The sequence below is a fragment of the Nansenia antarctica genome (genome assembly GCF_963989245.1).
Source record: "Nansenia antarctica genome assembly, chromosome: 1".
Lineage (NCBI taxonomy): Eukaryota > Metazoa > Chordata > Actinopteri > Argentiniformes > Microstomatidae > Nansenia > Nansenia antarctica.
Window position 1 is genome coordinate 46565700 of NC_137674.1, and position 24202 is coordinate 46589901.

A 24202-nucleotide genomic window follows, 5' to 3' on the forward strand; every position below is an offset into this window, starting at 1 on the left:
GAGCCCATCTGCTTCAAGGTTCAACGTGTTGTGCGTTCAGAGATGCTCTTCTGCATACCGCGGTTATACAAGTGGTTATTTGAGTTACTGTTGCCATTCTATCCTCTCGAACCATTCTGGCCATTCTCCTCTGACCTCTGCCATCAATAAGGCATTTTCGTCCAGAGAACTGCTGCTCACTGGATATTTTCTCTTCATTCTCTGTAGAGATGGTTGAGTGGGAAAATCCCAGTAGATCAGCACTTTCTGAAATACTCAAACCAGCCTGTCTGGCACCAACAACCATGCCACATTCAGAGTCACTTAAATCACCTTTCTTCCCCATTCTGATGCTTGGTTTGAATTTCAGCAGATCGTCTTGACCATGTCTACATGCCTAAATGCATTGAGTTGCTGCCACTTGGCTGATTAGATATTTGCGTTAACTAGCAGTTGAAAAGGTGTACCTAATGAAGTGGCCGGTGAGTGTATATCACTTCAAAGACACTCGAATGCATTCATGTCAGAGTTATGATTTCCCCAATTGGGAGCTATGAATTCCCCATAATCAAATAAAAAAATACCATAAAACCTCCCACATCCCAATTCTACACCCTTTTCATTGAAGTGTGCACATGTGCACTTCCCCAGTACTTTATGTGGATTTTAATGCCTAAATGGGGCTTTTACACAAATCATATGCTTGTAGTTGTTGGTTTGAGGGATATGAAGAAGGACTAGGAGCACATGGTTAATGTGTAAACAAGAGCTGTGTTTATTGCACACTCTGCATTCACTTCCTCATTCACACTTCCTGGTCGCCTTAAATACACCTCATCACCCTGCTAAGGCACCTGGGTAATGTAGTGAATTCGCCCTGATCACTCAGTGGGTGTCTAGTCACCACATGCTTTTATAATCCAAGTGGGGGAGGGGACAATTTAGTAGTACGTGCACTCTTCAGAGAAAAGGGTGGTTAACTTAGTCTGTCTCTATACCTCAATGTCCATATACAACATGAAATACATTTGAAATACATTTTTAAAAACCTGAAAACGAGTTTACAAGTTGAATTACTCCTCTCTCAACTTTTTGCTGAAAAGGTAAATTTTAAGGGTAGTTAGATTCTATTTCACAGGGGTTCAGCAGAAAGGTGGCTCAAAACCCCTCATGAGAGCTTTATGGTTTATTGAAGCTATGACATACTGTATCTACCGTCCGGCAAGGTCAAATCATCCGTCACACCATAGGAAGCTACAAGGACAACATGTCTTCACACCACGAGACCACAGAGAGAGAGAGAGGAAATAACCCTTATTCAGATAACCTATAGACGATACATCAAACTCTCAGGTCAATGCGCGTGTATGGCTTAGTGTCCCCAGAGCACTGCCATAATGGTGGTATCACTTTCCCGGGACATCTTTAAAGGCTATAACTGAGCAGGAGGGTCACCTTTCACCGGTGGTATTCATAGCAAGATGAAAGAGAGAGAATGGAATTGGAATTTCAAAGGGAAGGGAAAGAACAAGGGAGCAGGACAGAGGAGAGAAGGGCCTGGCCATTTGTTTGAGTACACTGTGTACAGAGTATGAATGGGAAATGGACTGCACTTACAGTATATAGCTCCTTATTCCAAAGCGCTTTACAATGGCCTTTGATTCACCCATTCACACACCAATGGCTGCAAGCTACCAGCTATGCAGGGAAGCTGGTGGACGTAGAAATCAAAAGACTGGCTCATTGTAATATTTTCCTGTGTTTGATACCATTCCGCATTCCATTCCATGCATTACAATGAGCTTGTCCATCCATTTCTTCCTCCACCAGCCTCCCCTGGTCACATTCCCCCATCTTGTCAATGTGTGACAGGTAGGATTCAACCCTGGGTCTCCCAAACAGGTGTTTAAACACATAATTTCAGCTTTGCAACACAGTAGCAGAATTCTCAGAGAAAGTGTTAGTTGTTCTGCCATCTATGCTTTTAGAAACTTTAACTCTAAAGTTACGGACGTGTGACGCTGCACACCGTTGATTGGTCAATGGAAATCGTCATCCCATGTTCATAGATTTCTTCGCTAACCGCCATCTTTAAATACCACATTCGCTCTTGGAAAATGTCACTACAGTTTCTGTAATAGCTTATTAATAAAGATTCGAAAAATTATGCTGACCATCGTATTATCTTAGTTTAATGTCATTTCAATGCATCATAGAACTTTTATTTACAACAAGCATAACACAAAAATCGCTATTATGCACCGTCTTTGCCCGTGAATAACACCGGCTATGGAGGTGGTACAAACACAATACTCCTTTGCTAACTTCACCATCGGTATACGGTCATTTTGAGCCCTTAACCACCGCGCTGACACCCCGAGAAGTTATGCTTTTAACCGTAAACTCAATGAACCGGGAGTTGACCCGCTGCTGCTCGCAGCACCGCGCCTGCTGGTTGAAACTCCCGTTGACAGCGGGGGGAGAGAAACGTTTTACCAGGGAATTCGCTCCGCGCTGTGTCGACCGTGACAAGAGTGTCGTATCGACACCATTCAAATGGTTTTGGATTCCCTGTCCTCTCCCCTATCCGGACACGTTTGAATTGTTATCCTAACCCACGGTAAATCATAGTTATTAACCCGCAAAGGGCACCGTGTTTGCCCGTGAATAACACGGCACACAATGATACTACAGTTCATAAAGCAGACAAGTGAAGGCAGTGGTTTTAAGGGTTCAAAAAACATGACTTTATTATGTGTACATAGCTTCCTCTCTCTCTTTCTCTTTCTCTCCAAAAAACCACGGTTAATAATATACCACATGCCGAGGAAAAAGTATACGATAGCTTCAAGTTCCTCCATGTTGCTATTGTGGTGGCTGTGTTGTGTCTCGTGAAAATATACGTCACCACCATGGCGCGCTTTTATGACGCGTAACTCCGCCTACTATCACCTACTCCTCCTACTCGTTCCTGGTCTGTTGTGTATAGTGGAAAACCAGAACTGTTCAAAAGCGTGCCGAAGCGTGCCGACCCGAACCGAGCCGAACCGAGCCGGGCCGATAGTGGAAAAGCGCCATTGGAATCAACTCAGACCTTTTACCTGCTTAATTGATAAAGAAATAATGAAGGAATAAATAGCCCACACTGGCCCATGAAACAGCTTTTGAGTCAATTGTCTAATTACTTTTGGTTATTATATATAAAAGAGCTATAATTCATAAACCCTTCCTTCAATTTGGATGTGAATACCCTTAACCTAAAGCTGAGAGTCTGCACTTTAAGCCCAGTACATTCTGTTGGAAATCTCATATAAGATACGTTAGATCCAAAGTATCAAGGAGTATTGCAGTATTGTGTAGGGCAAAACATATTCTGGAACAGAGGATGTTGTATACTCTATATTGTTGTCTTGTCTTACCCTATTTGAGTTACTGTGTGGAGATATGGGGAAATGCATATAAAAGCACTTTAAACCCATTGATTACACTACAGAAAAAAGCTATGAGGATTGTACATAAGGTCGGATATCGTGATCACACAAATAACTTGTTCCTAATGTCAAATGCCTTAAAGCTCATGGACTTATTCAAATTTAAATTGGCACAGTTAATGTATAAAGCAAAGACTCAAGAACTCCCAGGTAACATTAACAAATGATTTATAGAGAGGGATAAGGGATATAATTTGAGAGGTAACCACAACTTTAACAAGGGTTATGCTCGCACCCATCTCAGGAGCAGGTGCATATCATTCTACGGAGTTACCATATCCGCTTGTTAAGTCTGACGTCAAAAGTGACGTTTAGCCATTTCCAAATCAGAAATTCTCCGCACCGGAGTACCTGTGAACTACAGCGGTAGAATGACAGTTTAATCGTTTTTTAGACTCGGATCTATTCATACAACAAGGGACACAGCACTTTACCGTTTTCTCCATATTGTCAGGGTATTTGAGCCTCGGAAAAGCGCTATATAAATATAATTAATTATTATTATTATTTCGGCATCTCGAAGACAGCGCCTCAGCCAACGTTGGCCCCGGAAATACGTCACGACTTAACAAGCGGATGGAATGGGCTAGAGGAAAATATGAAGGAAAGCAGAAATATTGCTCTATTTAAAAAAAGGTTTAAAGAAATTATTTTTGCTAAATACCAAAATGAGGAAAGGGAAGGTTGTTAATCTTCTGGAAACTAAGGTGTGGTTTTCTGTGTCTTTTTCTTCTGTATTACATTGTGGATACTGATGTTTGTTATTTATTTATTTTGTGTTGTTTCAGTATTAAGAATGGAAAAATTATGTTTATTTATTTATTTTGTGTCAATATTAAGAATGAAAAAGTATTAGAACGGATGATACTGAAATATATGTATTAATTAATTGGATTATATAATGTAAGCATAATTGTTAAGTATAAACAGGGGTAGGACAGGCTTCTTCCTACTCCTTTTCGAACAATTGATAGGACTGTACTCTACATATTAGTTATTTGTTATTTATTATTTTTATTTTTAAATCAATTATATGACTGTAACTTGTGTATGACTGTAACTAAGATGTTTTGGTAAACAGCTAAAATAACACAAATTCTGTCTGTGACTGTTGGGAATTTGTATTAAAATCACTAGAAGTGATAAATCATGTACTATGTGCTCATTTAAATAATATGTGAATGCGGTCAGTTGAGAACAATAGGAAGGTCACGCAAAGCCAAAAGAGAGGTTCTGTTTTTGAGCAACAAGAAGAAATACAAGCTCCTGACTAAAAGAACGTTTTATGATTCAAACTGCCTGTGAATTACTTTTTTACCTATGTGCTAACAACCATTGTATACCTGCTGTTATGATATTCTATTTTTCTGTACTGATTTTATACTTTCATAACTAATGATTAATGATAAGTCTATTCTTCTATACTATACTTTAACTTGTAAATCGAATCCTAACTCATATTACTGTGCAACTTCAAATGTTTTCACAAGCTACTGATAAGAACTCAACTCACTGCTCTGCTCACAAAAGTATGATATCACCATGGGAACGAGACGCTAGCAGGACACTCAAGCTGTATACAGTCTTTCGCACCCACACAGGAGGAATTGAAGGCCAATGCTAACGAGCAGCTGCAACGGATTTTGTACGGACAAGTGGAAAACTACTAGATAGGGGGGGGGGGAGGCACCACCCAGCCCCAATGTGAAATCAAATGTATAAACACTATGTACCAAGGAAAAAGGGGACTCTCGTCTGGTGGAGCTCTTGCAGTTAACTTGTTGACGGCTAGCTGAGACGGGCCTGCAGAGGTGAAACTAGATGAGACCACTTTTCCATGGAAATGAACTATTATTGCTTGCTGATGTGCTTGAATAAATATTATCTTAATGAACAGTTCAGTAGTGGTGCCTAATATTTGATTGGATCATATCATCTTAAGAAGTGATATCAAGGACGTCTCGTTGAGATTAAACGAACTCGCTTGTAAAGTGACGACTCAATTAAATCGATACTGGAGAAGTTGATCACCTTACAATATGGGCCTAACTGTAGAATCCATTGCTGGAAATGTGTTTATTTGGTTTGTTTTAAAAAACTAAGCATTAAGTGAATAGGACGAAAATGATCTATCTCATAAATGATCTATCTCATATCAAAATATCCATAAATACGATCGGTCATATCCATAAGTACTTGAAATACAAAAATGCATCTATCTCATATCGAAATGCATAGTAAGCGAATGATCTGTCATATCCAGAAATACTTGAAATATTAACTTGAAATCGTCCTCAGCCACCGTAGTAAGGCGATGACGTAGTCCGAACCAAATATGCAAATATGCAGGCGCGGTATGATGACGCGCTCGAACCAAATATGGTGTCCAAGCGTCCGGGTGATGCGCGTGCAGGCTGCAGATGGATATACTTGGAATTTCTGGTTAGGACCCGGAAATGGCTAAACGTCACTTTTGACGTCAGACTTAACAACCGGATGTGACATCTATTTACGCGACAGCTTTTGAATGTAAAACACGGATCTCGTAAGAAGGGAGAGATTACATTAGCTACGGTGAAATATTGTATATTGGCTGCAGCAATGGGTCCTATAGAGGTACATGTTTATTTTAAGCGTTTCCACATTTTATTTTGGTTGTATGTGAAATATTCTGCACTGGCCTCTATAAAGTAACGTTAATTTGCGCACCTGCTTTGTGTTAGCCAATGCAATGTTAGCCCCACTGTTCGAATTGAAATGAAAGCACAACTTGTAATACAAGAGAATATAGTCTGTTGATGAGTTAACTACCTTTCAATTAAATGATGATAAAGATGAGGTTTTCTCGTGGGTAGACGAACAACAAAGCTCGCCACCACGGTCTCCTATACATAGCGAGTCTGACCCTGTGTGCTCCTTCCAGCACCTCCACATGTCTGTCTTCTCCCAAAGCTTCTCTCCCTGCGGTCGCTTTCTAGCAGCGGGCAACAACTACGGCGAGATTGCTGTGTTCAGGTGAGAGCGAATAAGCGATAATAGGCATGCACTCCTAAGAAAAGACCTAACTAATGCGTAATTAGATGGCATGAAGTCTGTAACGTTAGCTACAGTCCCATGATGAGGTATCGCTATTTACAGTATGTCCTCAGTGTTTTCGGGTTCTACACAATTGTTCCCTTCCCTTCCCTATGCAGCCTCTCCTCAGCGCTCAGCCCAGACGCCACACAACTGAGCCAGAAGCCCACCCTCACGTTTACCGGTTAGTCTGTCTTGCACTTGTCTAAAGCATCGTGGTTAGAGGTTACCTCCCTCCCTGCCTGCTCCTGACATCCATGTCTGTTCCTCTTACTCTCTCTCTCTCTCCCATCCTCACTCCCAGCTCATGAGGGACCCGTCTTTTCTCTCATCTCCACTGACACTCACCTCCTCAGCGCTGGCAATGGAGAGATCAGTGCCTGGAGCTGGGCAGAGCTTACCAAGCGGGTAAGGTCTATACAGGGGACAGTGTTTCCCCTAGGTTTGCTGCCTTGGGGGGGTGGCATGGAACCCCCCCCCCCCCCCAGGGGGTAAGACCCTGCGACATACCAGCGTCATGTCCAGGGGGTGTACTAACTTGTACATTAAGCCGCCTCACGCTACGGAAACAGGAGATAGGCTCCTTCCCTATGTGCCATTAGGCTCGAGAACCATCGGCTCTCAAGGCTACTTACTTATGTGGTCTTGACTACCTGTCCACTTTCTCACCTGGTTCTTGCTCTCTCTCTCTGGTATGCTGACACCATCCTGCTCTCTCTCCTGCTCTCCCTCCCTATCCTCCTCTCTCCCTATTTTGCTGTCAACCAAAAGGCAAACATAACAACCAGAGTATTTATAATCTAATAAGAGGTATAAATTGATCCATATCAATTTATAACATAATTATAATTGAATTTTGGATTGCTGTGGGCAATGCAGTCAGATAATGTCATTTTGACATTACTCTCTCACCTGGAAAAAAAAACATGTCCAACTATACTATAAAAAACAGACATTTCAAATGCTTCAATCCACTGTCCATGTACTGTAAATATGCCATTATTGTATTACCATGAAGCCCAATTCTAGCAGAATAAGAAAGATTGTATATCTAATTTAAGTAAAATAATAAAGTGCATCCAGTTAGCTCTTTAGCTGGCAAGTGTGCAGCAGACTAGCTCATCTCATCACCTCTGAGCTAGCTAGCTTGATAGTTATTTGACACTATTTACACAATGGAATTATAGTCATTGTCAAGTGTCAGTCAGACACTTTCTAGTCACAATAATAACGACCAATTTTAACCAACTTTCTCTGTCAGAACACTCAGCAATTATATTTGCTAACGTTTCAACTTGCTTACTTTCTATCTGAAGACATCTCACCCGGCAAAAACTCTCTCGCGTCGCGCGCACAATGTTGTATTATTCACTAGCGCGGCACAGTGCGAACCGAAGTGTGGAGAGATAGGTCTGGCTATGCGAGACTACTGGCGGACTAATGTTACCAACGAGCCTATGGGCTTGCCACTTGCCAGATTCGGGTTGGGTGCGTTTAAAAAACGCGGATATTTTAGCTTGTTCGATGTTTGGTGTTTATGTCCGTAATAATTCCTCTTTCTTGGGGGGGCGGGTGGTTCCGTTGGGGGGGCTTTTTGTTACGGTTCTTGTTATTTGCTCTTCAGAAATCTAAAAGCTTGATGAAATGAATACATTTTTGTATTATTATTGTTTCAGATATAATATCTGAAATATAGGAAAGTATACAGGGCTCGACATTAAGGCTTGTCCGCTTGTCCGGGACAAGTACATTTTATGTTTGGACAAGTGGTTCCTCCTGCACTTGTCCGATGGACAAGTCAAAACAAAAAAACAAATCAATATACATTAATTCCTCCTTCCGATCTGAATAGTAAAAAAAAAATCCAAGCAAAGCGATGCCGCGCCTCATCTCAGTCTCTCGTAGTTCGTTATCGTCATAGTTCGTAAATTCGCTCAGAGCGCACACTGCGTTCAACGTCATAAAGAGACCAAGTAATTTGATTGGACAAAAGGCATTCCATGAGTGCTGATCATATTCCAGAGCGAGTTTACGAACGCAGCCATAGTGTTGTAGGTCTCCAGTCACTAGTGCCATTCACGTGAACATGGGCATATTCGCTTCTTCTCAATGCCTATGTCTTATTTTCATGTAGTTCGATGCGATCGTATATTTTAGGTTTGAAGTTTTAAGACCAGCACATCGCAATACGAACTTCAGAATGACACTAATGATAGATTTCTCAATTTGAATATAGGATACTATCCAAAGGCTAGCAAATAAGATTGCTTCCATTGGGGAGGGACTGTAGTTACAAACATTTTTTGTAAATATTCCTAGATATTCATCCCTTTTGTGGCCAATCTTAATCTAAAAGGGTTAGGGTTAGGGTAATCACTGATTATTACCCCTAAGTTTTTTAATAATTACAAAATATTGTTTAATGAATACATTTGAAAATTAAGGATACATCATTATCAAATCAATAGTAGTCAAATGTGTTATTTGCATACACATACACTCACTGGCCACTTCATTAGGCACACCTTGGGGTTGGACCCCCTCTTTTGCCTTCAGAACTGCCTTAATTCTTCGTGGCATAGATTCAACAAGGTGCTGGAAACATTCCTCAGAGATTTTGGTCCATATTGACAGTATAATATCACGCAACAGCCCGTCTGGCACCAACAACCATGCCAGGTTCAAAGTCACTTAAATCACCTTTATTTCCCATTCTGATGCTGGTTTGAACTTCAGCAGATCGTCTTGACCATATCTACATGCCTAAATGCATTGAGTTGCTGCCACATGATTGGCTGATTAGGTATTTGCGTTAACAGGCAGTTGAAAAGGTGTACCTAATGAAGTGGCGGTGAGAGTATAATATATTATTATTCATATTATTGCTTTTTCAAAATCTTTGGATTTGGACAAGTAACTTGAGCTCTAGGACAAGTAAAAGATAAGTTCACTTGTCCGAAGGACAAGTACCTGAAAAAGCTTAATGTCAAGCCCTGGTATATCTAAGGGTTAGTCAAGAAGTATTACATGTTGTGTCATGTTCACATTGGTTGTTAAAATGATGCAGTAATCCAGTATCACTTCACTCTTCTACTTTTCTAATGGTTCATCAATGGAGCACTGTAAGGTCTAATATAAATGCGAGTGTTAACTAATGCTAAACCTAAATGCTAGTTCTAACTAATGTTAGTCTTTAGTATGTGATATTTTTACCAAGTGTGTGTGCTGTGTTCCCTCCAGAATACTAAGGCTGCTTGGACAAGGAGGCCAAACTATAAGTAAGGCACTGCTTCAGATGATTGTTTAAAAGTGTGTTGAGTGTCTGTTGTGTGTCTGCTGATATGTGTATTATGCTTGTTGCCCAGTACTGTTCAGTGCAAGTCTGTTTGCTTCTCTTCACAGATCCAGCCTTGAGATCCCAGAGATCAATGCCATGGTCGTCAATACCATAGTGAGTACACTGAAACAGGTCCAGTGTTTTTGACGTTGTCAGACTGAAGATAGTAATCCACCTTCTTTCTCTCTCAGGATAAAAGTCTAGTGGTCGGCGGAGGAGACAACAATATCCACATCATGGATCTGGAGAGTGGCATCTTCAAGGTTTGGGAGGAGCAGTCAACATTCACCTGTTAGATGTTGCGAGAGGAAGTCTCTCTTCTCCTCTAGTTTCTCTCTTCTCTGTTTGACCCCTCTTATCTCATGTCGTGTTCCATCCCTCTCTCTCTCTCTCCTCTCCAGTCGGTTCTGCAGGGTCACACAGACTACATCCACTGTCTGAGTGTGAGGGAGAGGGAGGGAGAGATCCTGTCCGGGGGGGAGGACGGTTCCGTCAGGATATGGGGTGAGTGACCCGTCCCCAGGACATTAAGCCTTTCTAGTAGAGGTGTTTCTAGTAGAGGTTTTTCTAGTAGGGGTGTTTCTAGATGAGTGCTGATCAGATTTCCAGAGTGTATTTACGAACGCAACCTCAGCCAGTACGCAGGCACACACAGAGAGATAGTCAGTAGTTTTTTACCGTTATGGCGGATGCAGTTAAACTAGAGCTTGACGATGGACAAAGTTTTTTTTGGGGGGGGGGGTCTACATCTCATCTCATCCAAGTCACATGATGCCCAAGCTAACATCTTCCTGTTTGCTAAACTTTGCTGCAGTTGAAATAAAAAGGTCTTAAGATGGAAGTAGAAACATAAGAAGTAATAAAATAAAATAACATAGAAGTTATTTATATGTTGCGATAACTTCTCAACAGGATTTTACAGGGTTCGTTCAAACTATCGTAATTCTTGAACTATATGTGCAATCGAAAAAAATCCAACAGTTTCTGAAAGCAGAGAAGTTGCACTCTCTAGCCATTTAGGGTTATTACGGTAGTTCACCAAAAAAACAAATGCATTGACCTCAAAGTGTCATGGAGTGATTTGAAGAGAAGCAGTATTTTAGCTGTATTTTATACTTTAGTGAGTTTCTGTACATATATATGTTTGTGATTGTGAAATGTCACGAAGACCATCTAGGCTAGGTTAACCAATCCACCTAAAAGTTTCATCGAGGACGACGATGTAAGTGACGAAGGACTGATTTCTTCTTCTGAACCAGGGTATGGAGGTTAGTTCTAGCGAATTTACCTGATAGAACATCGACATGCTAGAAACACATAACTACACATAATTAGATGATCATTATAAGTATTTAGAGATCGTTAAACTGTTGTTTATTATATCGAGTGGGTACTTTACAACTTCAAGTTTCGTGTTATGAAAAAAACGAGTCGGCAAGTGGTTTGCCCTAGGCTGCGTTCGTAAATTCGCTCTGGAAATCTGATCAGCAGTCATGGAATGCCTCTTGTCCAATCAAATTACTTGGTCCCTTTATGACGTTGAGCCCAGTGTGCCCTCCGGCGCTCTCAGAGCGAATTTTACGAACGCTGCCCGAGACTGTCTCGCGTCCCCCTTTACCTCGCTTCTACCCTGCTGCTACGCTGCTTCTATAACATCAGGATCAGACACAGGGTGAGACTTTCAAAATAAAAAATGTTAATGGCTTCTGTGTGCTTTAGACTTGCGTAGAATCGATTTTTTTATTTTTATTTTAAGTCCGACCGGAAAATGTATTATTGTCGCCAGACCCACTGCGTGGGAATACGACGCATGCGGATGAGAGACAACATATAAAACAAAACTTGCACACTTATTGCTCGTGTGACATTGGTTAAGCTGCGCCCAAAACCCCGATATATTGCCACGTGAAATGATAAGACAAGAGGCCACGATACGATAATCGCCGTAGGAGGCGATTTGACTGTAGGCATGTGAAGTTATAATTTCTTCAAACTTGCATTGGTAGCAACGGTGTGTGTGTTTTAGTAAATATAGTGTGTGTGTGTGTGTGTGTGTGTGTGTGTGTGTGGCCCTCCTGTGAGAGGTGTGTGTGTGCCATATCTCAGTATGTAGGCTATGCAGTGTAAGTGAGTGTAAGTAAGTGTGTGAGTTTATTCTGTTATTTATGTAATTATATCTAATGTGTTGAGAAGCAATGGAAATGAATCAAGAAATTGATAGAGTAGGCTAACTTACATTATCATTGTTCTATATGCAACAGAACAGATCACCCAGCATTGCTAATGAAAATAATCAACGAATGTGAGTCTAATACCAATACTTGCTCAATAGGTCTTAAAATCTATTAAAAGTGGTCTTATAAAGGTCTTAAATGTAACTTGTTGAAACCTGCAGGAACCCGCAGAATTATTTTGAGAACAGGTTGCTTACATTAATTATGAGGGTGTTAAGGTCAGGGCCATCGCTACTTACACATGCATCATTGTTAGACCACTGTTAATGCTAGAGCTAACCATCTACGGGACTATCGCCAGTTTGCACCCCTGTATTATATTTTTTCTTTATTTGAGAGAATATTCTGATGGTTTTGATTTACTTTTCAGTAAATGTAACTTTATTATACAAGTACAGTACAGTTATTTTTTCTAAATGCTGCACATGGATGGATATCCAGAATGGATCTTTGAGAATATTTATTTATTTATTTACTTTTCAGTAAATTGTACTTTTTTATTAGTAGGTTGCAGCTGGTTGCAGCAGTATTGGCAGACTTTATTCTATTTCAGAAACAAAGACCCACTGTTTGTTCAATAAACCACTCATTTTTACCCTGTTATACCGAAGATGTACCAAACCGTGACCTAAAAACCGGGGTACGTACCGAACCGAAATTTTTGTGAACCGTTCCACCCCTACTTTCAAAAAAAATAATCTAGAGATTATTAGATATTTTTTACTCTTTTCCAAAAGGTCACTTGTTGAAAGATGTTCAACCGGTAGAGTCCTTCATGCGATTCGTGGTCCTGTATGAGATTTGCAGATCATTGTTACTGGTAATTAAAAAAACAGTGTAATAACAAAACAAATGTATAACATTTTACGGTTGCCGAAATTATGAGTGTGTGGGTGCGCGTGTGTGCGCGCATGTTGTTATTTTCGCTATGATGACAGTCACAGCCTACTGTCATTAGGGCTGTCCCAAACGACTATTTTTCTAACGATTAATCTATCGATTATTTTCCGATTAGTCTAACGATTATTTTTTAACTGTTCGCTTAATGTATCACTTAATTTTCACCAAATAAATGTCAAAAACTTCTCTTATCAACATTTCAGTATTTTATTCAATTATTCTTGCACTGCAGGGCAATATTCCACACAACAAAAAAGATCCTCTCTTTCTTACAGTCCAACATAAAATATAATATTATAAAATATAAAAGTTAACTTCAAGTAAAAGGAAAAGTGCAAGTAATGCAGTAAATTCTGTAAAAAAGTGAAATTCTAACCGGAATACCGTATACCTCTCAGTAACAATCTTTAACAATAACAATCTCAATAACAAACATAACATTCTCCCCCTCTCTCTGCTCTCCCCCTCCCCCCTTAGCTCTCTCCCCCCCTCTCTCCCTTCTCCCCCCTCCACCTTAGGCATTACTGTGGAGGAATGTGAGCATGTCACACTCACACTCACACACAGACACACAGAGACAAAGATACACACACATGCGTGACACACACACACAGACACACACACACACACACACACACACACACACACACACACACACACACACACACTGACAAACTGTTCCGTTGTGAGACAAGCATCACTTACGGCCCGCGACCAGTCAGAACAGGACTGTGGTAAACACAACAGCTTAGCTAGTACTGTTTTAGGAGATAAATATGGAGATAATAGGGCTATGCCCCGGGGTAGAAACACAAGACTATGGCTGGATAAGGTCTACAGGTCCTCACGGCCGTCAGCCAGCCCTCTACGACCACGGGAAGTCATGTTAAAAGTGAAGTTACTTCTGTTAAACTGGCTATAAGCTAACATCGCTAATCGCTAACTCTCTCCGTGTTTGCACTGGTCGCAGCCATTTTGTTTATTTACGACTAACCGACGCATATTACGCAAACCGACGTATTGACGTAGTCGATGACGTCGATGACGTCGACTAATCGTAACAGCCCTAACTGTCATATTCTTCCCAAAAAAGGTGACAACTGAATGATTTTTGTCAGAAGGCATTTCTTTATTGGGGATTAACAGAATTGCTTAGGAAAAAGTTATGTGGCGCTGTCAAAAATGTATGTTTTTACTATTCTTTGACTTAACATTTAGCAACGATAAAGTAATTCTGTCCAGCATCTCCTGTATTTTGTTCGGCGATGAGAACCGCTTCCTATTTACCAAGTGCAAGAGTGCAGAGAATCCATTCTTGTCAGTGAAGCGCTCACACCTACTCATGCAGAGATGTGAAATCAAATCAAATCAAATTTTATTAAGCACAAGCTCAGCTCAGCACAGGGGAAAGCAGAGAGTGAGATGTTATTTACAAAGAAACGTTGGCCGAATTTGTACTTGTCCGGTTGTCCAATCACAAATGGTACTGCTGTGTGTGTTGTGCTGTATTCATGCCCTAATCGTGCTCAGTCTGGCTCTCCCAGTGTGCCGTGTAGACGGAGTTCTCTGTCTAGTTTTTGCCTGGCACCCCTGGACCAACTGTTGTGTCTCACTATCCAAACCAATCCTCTGCCTCCAGATTCCCGGACTGGCCAATCCGTGCACTGTATCGAGGTCTACAAATACGAGGTGAGAGACATTGGGGTGGGACACAGGTACTTTGTACTTTGCAGGGTGATGGGTCATTCAAGACAAGTCGGACACTCAGAAATATGAGCTCTGATTGGGGTGAAATCCATTTGAACGGCCCTCCAACTTAGTCATTACCAGTTGAACGGCCCTCCAACTTAGTCATTACCAGTTGAACGGCCCTCCAACTTAGTCATTACCAGTTGAACGGCCCTCCAACTTAGTCATTACCAGTTGAACGGCCCTCCAACTTAGTCATTACCAGTTGGAAACTCAGGGATCGTCCTCAAGCTCTGAGTTTCCTTGCTGTAGTTCTCTGACGTCATGTCAACAAGAACGTAACCGTGAGCACGGCAGGGTTTTCACAATGTTACCGCTAATGTGAAATGGAAATATAACATAAAGTGTTTCTAAGCTGTTGATGATCACAGAAGTTTGTTTTCGTGCATTAGATACATTTTTGGAGAGTGGGAGATATTCTAATGGGCCAACGTTAGTGTTCACCTGTGGGCCTGCATGTTTGGAGATTCCAACCTAAAATTCTAAAGAATTTTAAAAAGAAAGACTTGATGCAATTGTTAATGCAGGTTATAGGATATAGATATTCTAGCAATCTTACTATCCTTCTAACCTTCTATCTATCTATCCTTCTCCATCCATCCATCTAACCTTCTATCTATCCCTCTAACCTCAGTGTTTCCTCCAGGATTTTTCACATTAGTGGCGGAGTGGTCCATTTTCGTGCGCGCAATTCTCTTCGCGTGCACGCGCATGAAACGCGCGCTGGCGCTCAAAAGACGTAATTTCTCCGAAAACTAGAGGGTGGCAACATAATAAATACAATAAAAAATTTGTGGTTAAGCCATTAAAGCCGAACAGGTGATTTTATATAGAAGGTGATCAAATACCAAGACATCCTACAGCTGCAGCAGAACGCGCATACAGCACTGAACATATAGCCTACATGTGACTGACAGGCTAAAGCCCAATTTATACTTCTGCGTAAAATCTATGGCGTAGCCTACGCCGTAGCCTGCGTAGGCCCGCACCTCTCCAAAAATGTAACTACGCGACACACCTACGCAGACCGTAAGAACTGTGATTGGTCCGCTTGGTAGCACATGATTCCGACATGATTCTGACTCTCGTAGGCCGAAATGCGGAAGCCATGACAGAAATGTCATTTACTTTTTCTGTAATTACTTATTAATAAAGATTTGAAAAATTATGATAACCATCTTATTATCTTAGTTTAATATCATTTCAATGCATTATAGACATTTTCTTTACAACAAGCATAACAAAAGAATCGCTATTATGCCGCTATGAGTACACCGACCAACGCAACGCAGACCAACCAACGCAGAACTATAAATTGGGAGAGACCTTGCGTAGGCTACGGCGTAGCCGCGCGTAAATTCGACGCAGAAGTATAAATTGGGCTTTAGACACACACACACACACACACAGAAAGATCATCAGCTCATCGAATATGAAGTACACAAGAGATAATCAGCTCATCGAATATGAAGTACACAAGAGTAGAGTACACAGGGAACCGGGAACGCGCATACAGCACTGAACAACATCCCTAGAATATAAACTTGTGACTGACAGTCACATACACACACAATGAAAGATCATCAGCTCATCAATACGAAGTAGGCCTACATGAGAGTACACGCACAAAACGGGCTAAAGTTACTCATTAACTGTTTACACAAGTAAAACACAGTGTGACAGTCAGATGGAGCATTCGGTAAACAACCAACAGCAAGGTAATGCATCAGCTGAGTTAAAGAAAACCAACTCTTACCTTTGATGACACCGACATGAGCCCTGCTTACCCGTACCTCCGCTGTTCTGTTTGTGATGATTTTAGAGGCAATAGATGATTTTTGCCCCGTGCATATTGCCCTGTAGTTAGACCACGCGACCACACCTTGTGTCTCTTATTGTCCAAATGTTCCCAGAATTTTAGCTGCATGTTTCGTTGTTTGGTACCATTTCGTTGTTTGGTACCTGTACTGTAGCAATGACAAATAAAGTCCATTCATTCCATTCATGTTTTTCCAGCATGTAAATCCGTTGTCAATAAAAATTTGACTCCCCTTCTTTTCCCCTGCCAATACTGTGTCGTTTGTGACATTTACCAACGTTTATGCTATGAATAGTTGGAAGCTAGCGTTAGGTGCGAGGCTGCTCGGGAACATTATTTGTTTCACAAAATAGCCTGATTTAGTTGACCCTGAACATCAGAGACTACATTACGAATGTTAATTTAAAATACTCTATAGTGAGCACTGGTATAACAACATGAACCAGAGAACAGCAGTAAATGCAATAACCCACAGTCGTCGCTGATGATGTTGCATTTTCGAATAGGATACGGGATTAAAGGGACCGGCGACAGGCGAAGAGAGAGAAATCCAAATGCTAAATCCCCTAAATTCGGACCAATCACAAAATTGTTTTGCAAGCGCATTAATTAATTAATTAATTTTGCCATTTAGCAGACGCTTTTAATCCAAAGCGATTTACAATTACGAATTACAGGGACATTCCCCCTGGAGTAACTGAGGGCTAAGTGCCTTACTCAAGGGCACACTAGTAGTGGTGTGGTTTCAGGCGGGATTTGAACTCACAACCTTCCGATCACAAGTCCAACTCACTATCCACTAGACCACCACTACCCCTGCGTTGCCGACGAGGTTAATTGCAACATTATTGTAACTTACTACACAACCCATCTCACTTCTTTTAACTACCCAGCATATCCTACTATAGTCCAAACCATCTTTGCACTACCACCACCAAAATAAGACTTTGCAAGCCCACAAACCTTCCACTGGAGCTTTTTCTAGTTTCTTTTCATCCAAAATGCATTAAAGCTATTCATACGATTTCAACTTTACAACATGCAGAGAGGTCTGTCCATCTACTGTATCTGACCTTCTCTCATCTGCCGTATATCTATCCAACCAACCAACCCATCCCACTTTCTTTTAAATACCCAGCAAATCTAACTAATGTACAAACCATCTTTAAACAATTTCCACTACCAAAATAAGACTTCACAAGCCCACAACGTTTCTTTTGGAACTTTTTCTAGTTATTTGGTGGGCTTGCTTCAAGAAAGTCCAACTCTTGATTTGTCATACTTATTATTAGTGGGCTTGCTCTAGCAAGTGTCCACCAACTGTTGTTCTTCGACATACAGTGCCGTCGAAAAGTAATTGGAAAGAGGAAGCATTTTGTCTTCTTTTATCTCTAATACTCCAACAATCTGGATTTGAGATCAAACAATTATTGGGGCCAAAGTAGAGATTCTCAACTTTCATTACATGTTTTTGTCTTTCAGACTGGTTTCACCATTTAGAAAGTACAACCATTTTTAAACACTCCCAGGGGGAGTATTGGGGGGAAAAAATATATATAATGTCCAAATAAAGGACTTGTTTAGTATTTGGTCAACAATCCTTTGCGTACAAAGACTGCCTGGAGTCTGCAAAGAAGTCCTGTCATTTTCCTCCCATCCTGTCTCTCGCTGTTTACAGGCTGTTGCCTATAGAGGGCGATGTTGTGGTGTTTATTTGTTTCATTAGGAGCCCAGGGACAGTATCTCTGTCAAACACCAATCAATGTTTATTTTTGTAAACTGCTATTGGACCTCTGTCCCGTGGTGTCTGGTGTCTGGTGCCCGTCATGACCCAGATAACCCACATTACGCTCACCTTAATGCGTTTGATGATTTACATGAGTGATTATTTGATTTGTGTGGCTGTAGTGAATTAACCTTGCTTTATTTAATAGCATTATTATTATTTTAATAATTAGGAGGTGGTTGGAGACACCACAGAATGTTGCATAAAGGCCAATGCACACAGCCCCGATTTTGTCGCACCGCCGAATTCGATTCCATTATTTTGAATGAGACAATGCACACGGCGTGCGATGCGATTTTATCGAAAAGAAAAAAAACTACACAAGGAAATTCTAAAGCAGAGGGAATTCACCATGGCTCTTACTTTAACCCTGTAGAATCTTCTTGTCGGTAATTAGATGTAATGGATCAATCTATTGAGGATTTCGTGATCTTAAATGCGTTGTGTCATCTCAGAATAGATCAGGTGCGCAGCATACACGATTTGACAAGAAAATAGAATGTTCAACACGGGTCGGAATCTCTGTACTTGATTTATTAAGACAGTCAGTGAATGGTTCATTCAGCACAGTACCACAGCATCCGGCATTCCACGACATTCAACGACATCATTATGACATACAGACAGGCTTAAATACTCTTGACCACCCTCTGTCTGTGCCCTGGCGCCTAACCCCCAAGGTCTAAGATAACAACCTCTCGAGTCTGTATATTGTGGCGTAATTGCTGCATATTGTGGCGTTATTGCTGCATATTGTGGCGTTATTGCTACCCCTGAAGAGCAGGCTGACCTGGAAGGAACAGAATGTGTGTGTCTGAGTGACCTGAGAATAGAGTTTGTGTGTGTGGGGGTCTGTGTCATGCGTGTGTCTGAGTGACAGAAGCATAAATGTTGCTAGACAATCAGTAAGATCTAACAACCCTAATCCATTGTTTGATTCCAAACTAAACAAGAAAATGTTTTGCTGTCCGAGTGTCCGGTCACTTATAATAATAATAATAATAATAATGGATTTTATTTATAAAGCACTTTACATTTCAAGAATCTCAAAGTGCTACAGTCAATAAAAGAAACAAAAACAGCACAACACAATAAAGATCACTAAAAACATCAAAAGCAGAAAGGTTAAAAAGACACTGTGGCATAAAACTAAAGAAAAATAAATAAATACAAATCTGGCTACTGGAACGCTTTGTTAAAAAGATGAGTCTTAAGTCCGCTCTTAAAAGAGTCGACCGACTGTGGTGCTCTCAGGTGGGCAGGGAGGGCGTTCCACAGTTCGGGGGCGATGGAGCAGAAGGCCCGTGGCACTGTACATGACCATACTATAAAGCTGTGGGAATATGTTTCCCAAGTGTCCAAACAGCATCGAAGCCTGTCACTTCAGACACTTTGTAATATGGTGTTTAGCTGTGTGGATCCAAGAAGAATAGGCTCCCAACAGGTCTGCCACAGCACAGGGGTGAAATCCACAGTTGATATTGTTCTCAACACCAGTGTGAAGCAGAGAAAAATAGACTCCAATTCAACGTTTACTTTGCTGCTACAACAGTCGGGCGATGTCTAAGCTTTACGCAGCACTGTAGCAGGTGATATTGGATACAGTCTAGTAGTGTATCAACTCTGTGCCCCACTAGGTTCACAAAAGCACGATTGGCGTAGCAGGCCCATAGATCAATAGGTACACAACTAAAACCAATGCAGAGGTGAAGCACGTGTGAGTTTTTATTTGAAATGCGGTTCATATTTTTGCATTAATGTTTATAGTTCCGTTTTATAGTTCAGCTTCAGTTAGACAGGCGAAGGTGAAATGATTGCAACAAAAAACAGTTGCTGGAAAAGTACAACCAAAACAAGCTACGGACAGAAACATGACTCCTCTCTCTCTCTCTCTCATCTTCTCTCTCTGCTGTCCCTCTTTCCTCTCGATGGTGAGATAGGACTGCGCACGGCCCCAGTACGGCAAGTGGATCAGCTGCCTCACGACCGACTCTGATTGGATGGTAAGGAGAGGGCATGCCATTACCCCCCCCCATCCTCCCCCCTTTAGTCACCACAGCCCCACTTCCCCTTGGCTCAGTGTTGTTCTTCATAGACTTTGTCCATACTTGTTCGTTTGAGTTATCAGAACGGTTGTCATGGCGATACGGTGCCCCCCCCCCCCGTCACTGCTGACTAGACCTGTGGAATGCCATGTTTTAGCCGTCACCCAGGTGAAGAGCCGAGATGTCTGCCCAAATAGTTTAACAATGGAGGCTATGCCTCATTATTATCATTACCATCTCCTCTTCTGAGAACATATCTGCCCCAGCATTACAGATATAGAGGGTGATGGGTTAAGAACATATCTGCCCCAGCATTACAGATATAAAGGGTGATGGGTTAAGAACATATCTGCCCCAGCATTACAGATATAGAGGGTGATGGGTTAAGAACATATCTGCCCCAGCATTAGAGATATAGAGTTGATGGGTTAAGAACATATCTGCCCCAGCATTAGAGATATAGAGTTGATGGGTTAAGAACATATCTGCCCCAGCATTAGAGATATAGAGTTGATGGGTTAAGAACATATCTGCCCCAGCATTAGAGATAAAGAGTTGATGGGTTAAGAACATATCTGCCCATTAGAGATATAGAGGCGATGGGTTAAGAACATATCTGCCCCAGCATTAGAGATATAGAGGTGATGGGTTAAGAACATATCTGCCCCAGCATTAGAGATATAGAGGATGATGGGTTAAGAACATATCTGCCCCAGCATTAGACATATAGAGGTGATGGGTTAGGTGGGGGGCATATGGCTTATTATCTTCTCCCATTTGTTCCTTCTTGATGTGGTAAGATGAAAAAAAAGCCACTGCCCGCAATAACGTACTTATCGTCATCAAAAGGACATTGATTAACTGTACTTGATTGTTGTCTCCCCCCCTGATTCCCATGTCCTCTTCTCTCCCCCCTGATCCCCATGTCCTCCTCTCTCCCCACTGATCCCCATGTCCTCTTCTCTCCCCCCTGATCCCCATGCCCTCTTCTCTCCCCCCTGATCCCCATGTCCTCCTCTCTCCCCCCTGATCCCCATGCCCTCTTCTCTCCCCCCTGATCCCCATGTCCTCTTCTCTCCCCCCTGATCCCCATGCCCTCCTCTCTCCCCCCTGATCCCCATGCCCTCCTCTCTCCCCCCTGATCCCCATGTCCTCTTCTCTCCCCCCTGATCCCCATGCACTCTTTTCTCCCCCCTGATCCCCATGTCCTCCTCTCTCCCCCCTGATCCCCATGTCCTCCTCTCTCCCCCCTGATCCCCATGTCCTCCTCTCTTCCCCCTGATCCCCATCATGCCCTCTTCTCTCCCCCCTGATCCCCATGTCCTCCTCTCTCCCCCCTGATCCCCATGCCCTCTTCTCTTCTCTCTCATCCCCATGTCCTCCTCTCTTCTCTCTCATCCCCCTGTCCTCCTCTCTTCTCTCTCCCCCCTGATCCTCATGTCCTCCTCTCTTCTCTCTCATCCCCATATCCTCCTCTCTTCTCTCTCATCCCCATGTCCTCCTCTCTCCTCTCTCATCCCCATGTCCTCTCTCCTCTCTTCTCTCTCATCCCCATGTCCTCCTCTCTCCTCTCTTCTCTCTCATCCCCATGTCCTCCTCTCTCCTCTCTCATCCCCATGTCCTCCTCTCTCCTCTCTTCTCTCTCATCCTCATGCCCTCCTCTCTTCTCTCTGCAGCTGTGTGGAGGAGGCCCGTCCCTCTCTCTATGGCACCTCCGCTCTCTCTCCCCCACCTCCGTCTTCCCTCTCTCCGGCTGTCAGCGACAAGCCACCTTTTACCAAGACATGGTGAGGCACTGAACTGTGGTGTGTGTGTGTGTGTGTGTGTGTGTGTGTGTGCGCGTGTGTCTAACCTCTGTCCCTGTAAATGAAACTGTGTGTGTCTAACCTCTCTACCTGTAAATGAAACTGTGTGTGTCTAACCTCTGTCCCTGTAAATGAAACTGTGTGTGTCTAACCTCTCTACCTGTAAATGAAACTGTGTGTGTGTCTAACCTCTCTCCCTGTAAATGAAACTGTGTGTGTCTAACCTCTGTCCCTGTAGATCCTGTCGGTGGGAGAGGGCCAGTGTGTGTCCCACTGTCTCCTGGGGGGGGGGGTGAAGGCGCAGATCCCCTGCACCCCCCACTCTCTCAACACACTCGCCCTGAACTTGAACAGCACTGAACACAGGGTGAGTTGAGTCCACCTGAACACACTCATCAGTTGACCGCCATCTTTCCTTCCCTCTTCTCTTGTTTCACCTCCATCGCATCCCCCCTTCTCTCTTCTATCAAAATAAGCCTGGATTTTCCTTTAGCAACGTTGATGGAATACCCCCCAGATCTTACTAGGTGTTGTTGCGTTTTGTTATTTTGTTGTTGCTTCCTCTCTCAGGCTGTACAGTAGGTGGGTAGAGTAATGTTTGAATAGGGAGGCAAAGTATTTTCACCCAAATGTAGTACATACAGTATATATACAATTTCTTGTACGTTTTCTTTTCCAATTAATTTAAGTTAGCTAGATAGTTAGAGAAAATAATTGTGATATGGTTACCAGAACCAAACACTAGTTAATCTAAAAGAAAATGTACAAGAAACTGTCCATCTATGTGTTAAACACAAGACTTATATTAGCTATTTAAAAATAAAAAACTGTGGACTTGAACCAGAACCAAGTGAAGTGACGACCTTCTGATGAAACGCGTTGCCTCCCTATAGAGTGGTGAGGAGCTTTCATCATCCCAGCATCTTTGTTTATTTTGCCATTTGCGTTTTATGAAAGTGGCGATTCATCAAACTGAAAAGCATGAGCCGGAGTCATTTTCTCATAGTGATTCAAGATACTGTTGTGACATGTAAAATAGTAGTTATTTTGGGGGCTAAGTTTAACCAGTTAGCACACATAAGATATTGGCTAGATTTGCAGGACCAGGAAAATAGGTAAGCAAATGCATCTTTAATATCCAGTCAGCAAATGAATGGGCAACTGTCTTGCAGAAACAGGTGTGGCCTAATGCGTAATCCCTTATTACTCTATTATCGTGATCCCCATGTCTCTATTATTAATCTATTATCTTAGCATTCTGTTGTCTTTGTTGTTTCAGGTGCTGACAGTAGGGGGCAGCAGTGACCAAATAGACGTATTCACCAACCTTTCTTACCGAGCATTTTCCCTGTCCTTCTGAACACACACACACACACACACACACACACACACACACACACACACACACACACACACACACACACACACACACACACACACACTGTGTTGTACACTTTCACTCTACTTACTGTATGACATTAATAATTGTACAGGTAGTTCTTATCTATGGTCAAAAAGGGGTCATTCATAAGACACCAATTCTAGGATTCACCCTGATGTGATTTTTTAATGACAATAAAATGTTTTGATGACTTTTTCCATATCTGCATCATGTTTGCTCTGTTAGTCACTGACAATAATCCTCAGGAGGTTTAGCCATCTGTGGGCTAGTATTATTTTATACTTTCTGTACTGTAAACACAACACCCAAATGAACATCTAAAAATAATACTAGCCTACCGATGGACAGACGTTGTGTGAAAACCAACAAGAGTTTTTTTTAAATAAAAATAAATGGAACATTTTGGACTGAAATTGTTGAGTATGAGAGACATGATAGCCTATTTGATAAATCAGCTAATGCAATCAAAGTTGTGAACCCTGACAGCTCATTTAGTAATTCATGCTGAATGTATAGAAACTCTGTTAGGAGGAGGGCATCTAGTAACCTTGACGCAGGCCTTCTGACCGGCTCTCCCTGC

At 41.9% G+C, this 24202-nt stretch overlaps 1 protein-coding gene across 1 annotated transcript; it reads left to right on the forward strand.

Annotated features, from left to right (window-relative positions):
• The first annotated feature begins 6008 nt into the window (after nucleotides 1–6008).
• On the forward strand, nucleotides 6009–23656 carry LOC308170320 (THO complex subunit 6 homolog). The gene is made up of 13 exons (XM_080545093.1): nucleotides 6009–6086; nucleotides 6394–6485; nucleotides 6665–6729; nucleotides 6850–6953; nucleotides 9786–9823; nucleotides 9948–9996; nucleotides 10074–10145; nucleotides 10284–10386; nucleotides 14656–14705; nucleotides 20311–20373; nucleotides 22092–22202; nucleotides 22459–22587; nucleotides 23500–23656. Exons 1-13 carry the CDS (start codon nucleotides 6072–6074, stop codon nucleotides 23578–23580), a joined length of 972 nt encoding a protein of 323 aa, XP_080401219.1. The 5' UTR covers nucleotides 6009–6071; the 3' UTR covers nucleotides 23581–23656.
• The last annotated feature ends 546 nt before the right edge of the window (nucleotides 23657–24202 follow it).

What these genes read in the sequence shown, in the direction of transcription:
- LOC308170320 (XM_080545093.1), top strand. An exon ending in GGCGAGATTGCTGTGTTCAG is followed by an intron (nt 6,486 to 6,664) that starts GTGAGAGCGAAT and finishes TTCCCTATGCAG; the next exon opens with CCTCTCCTCAGCGCTCAGCC. An exon ending in TGGAGAGTGGCATCTTCAAG is followed by an intron (nt 10,146 to 10,283) that starts GTTTGGGAGGAG and finishes TCTCCTCTCCAG; the next exon opens with TCGGTTCTGCAGGGTCACAC.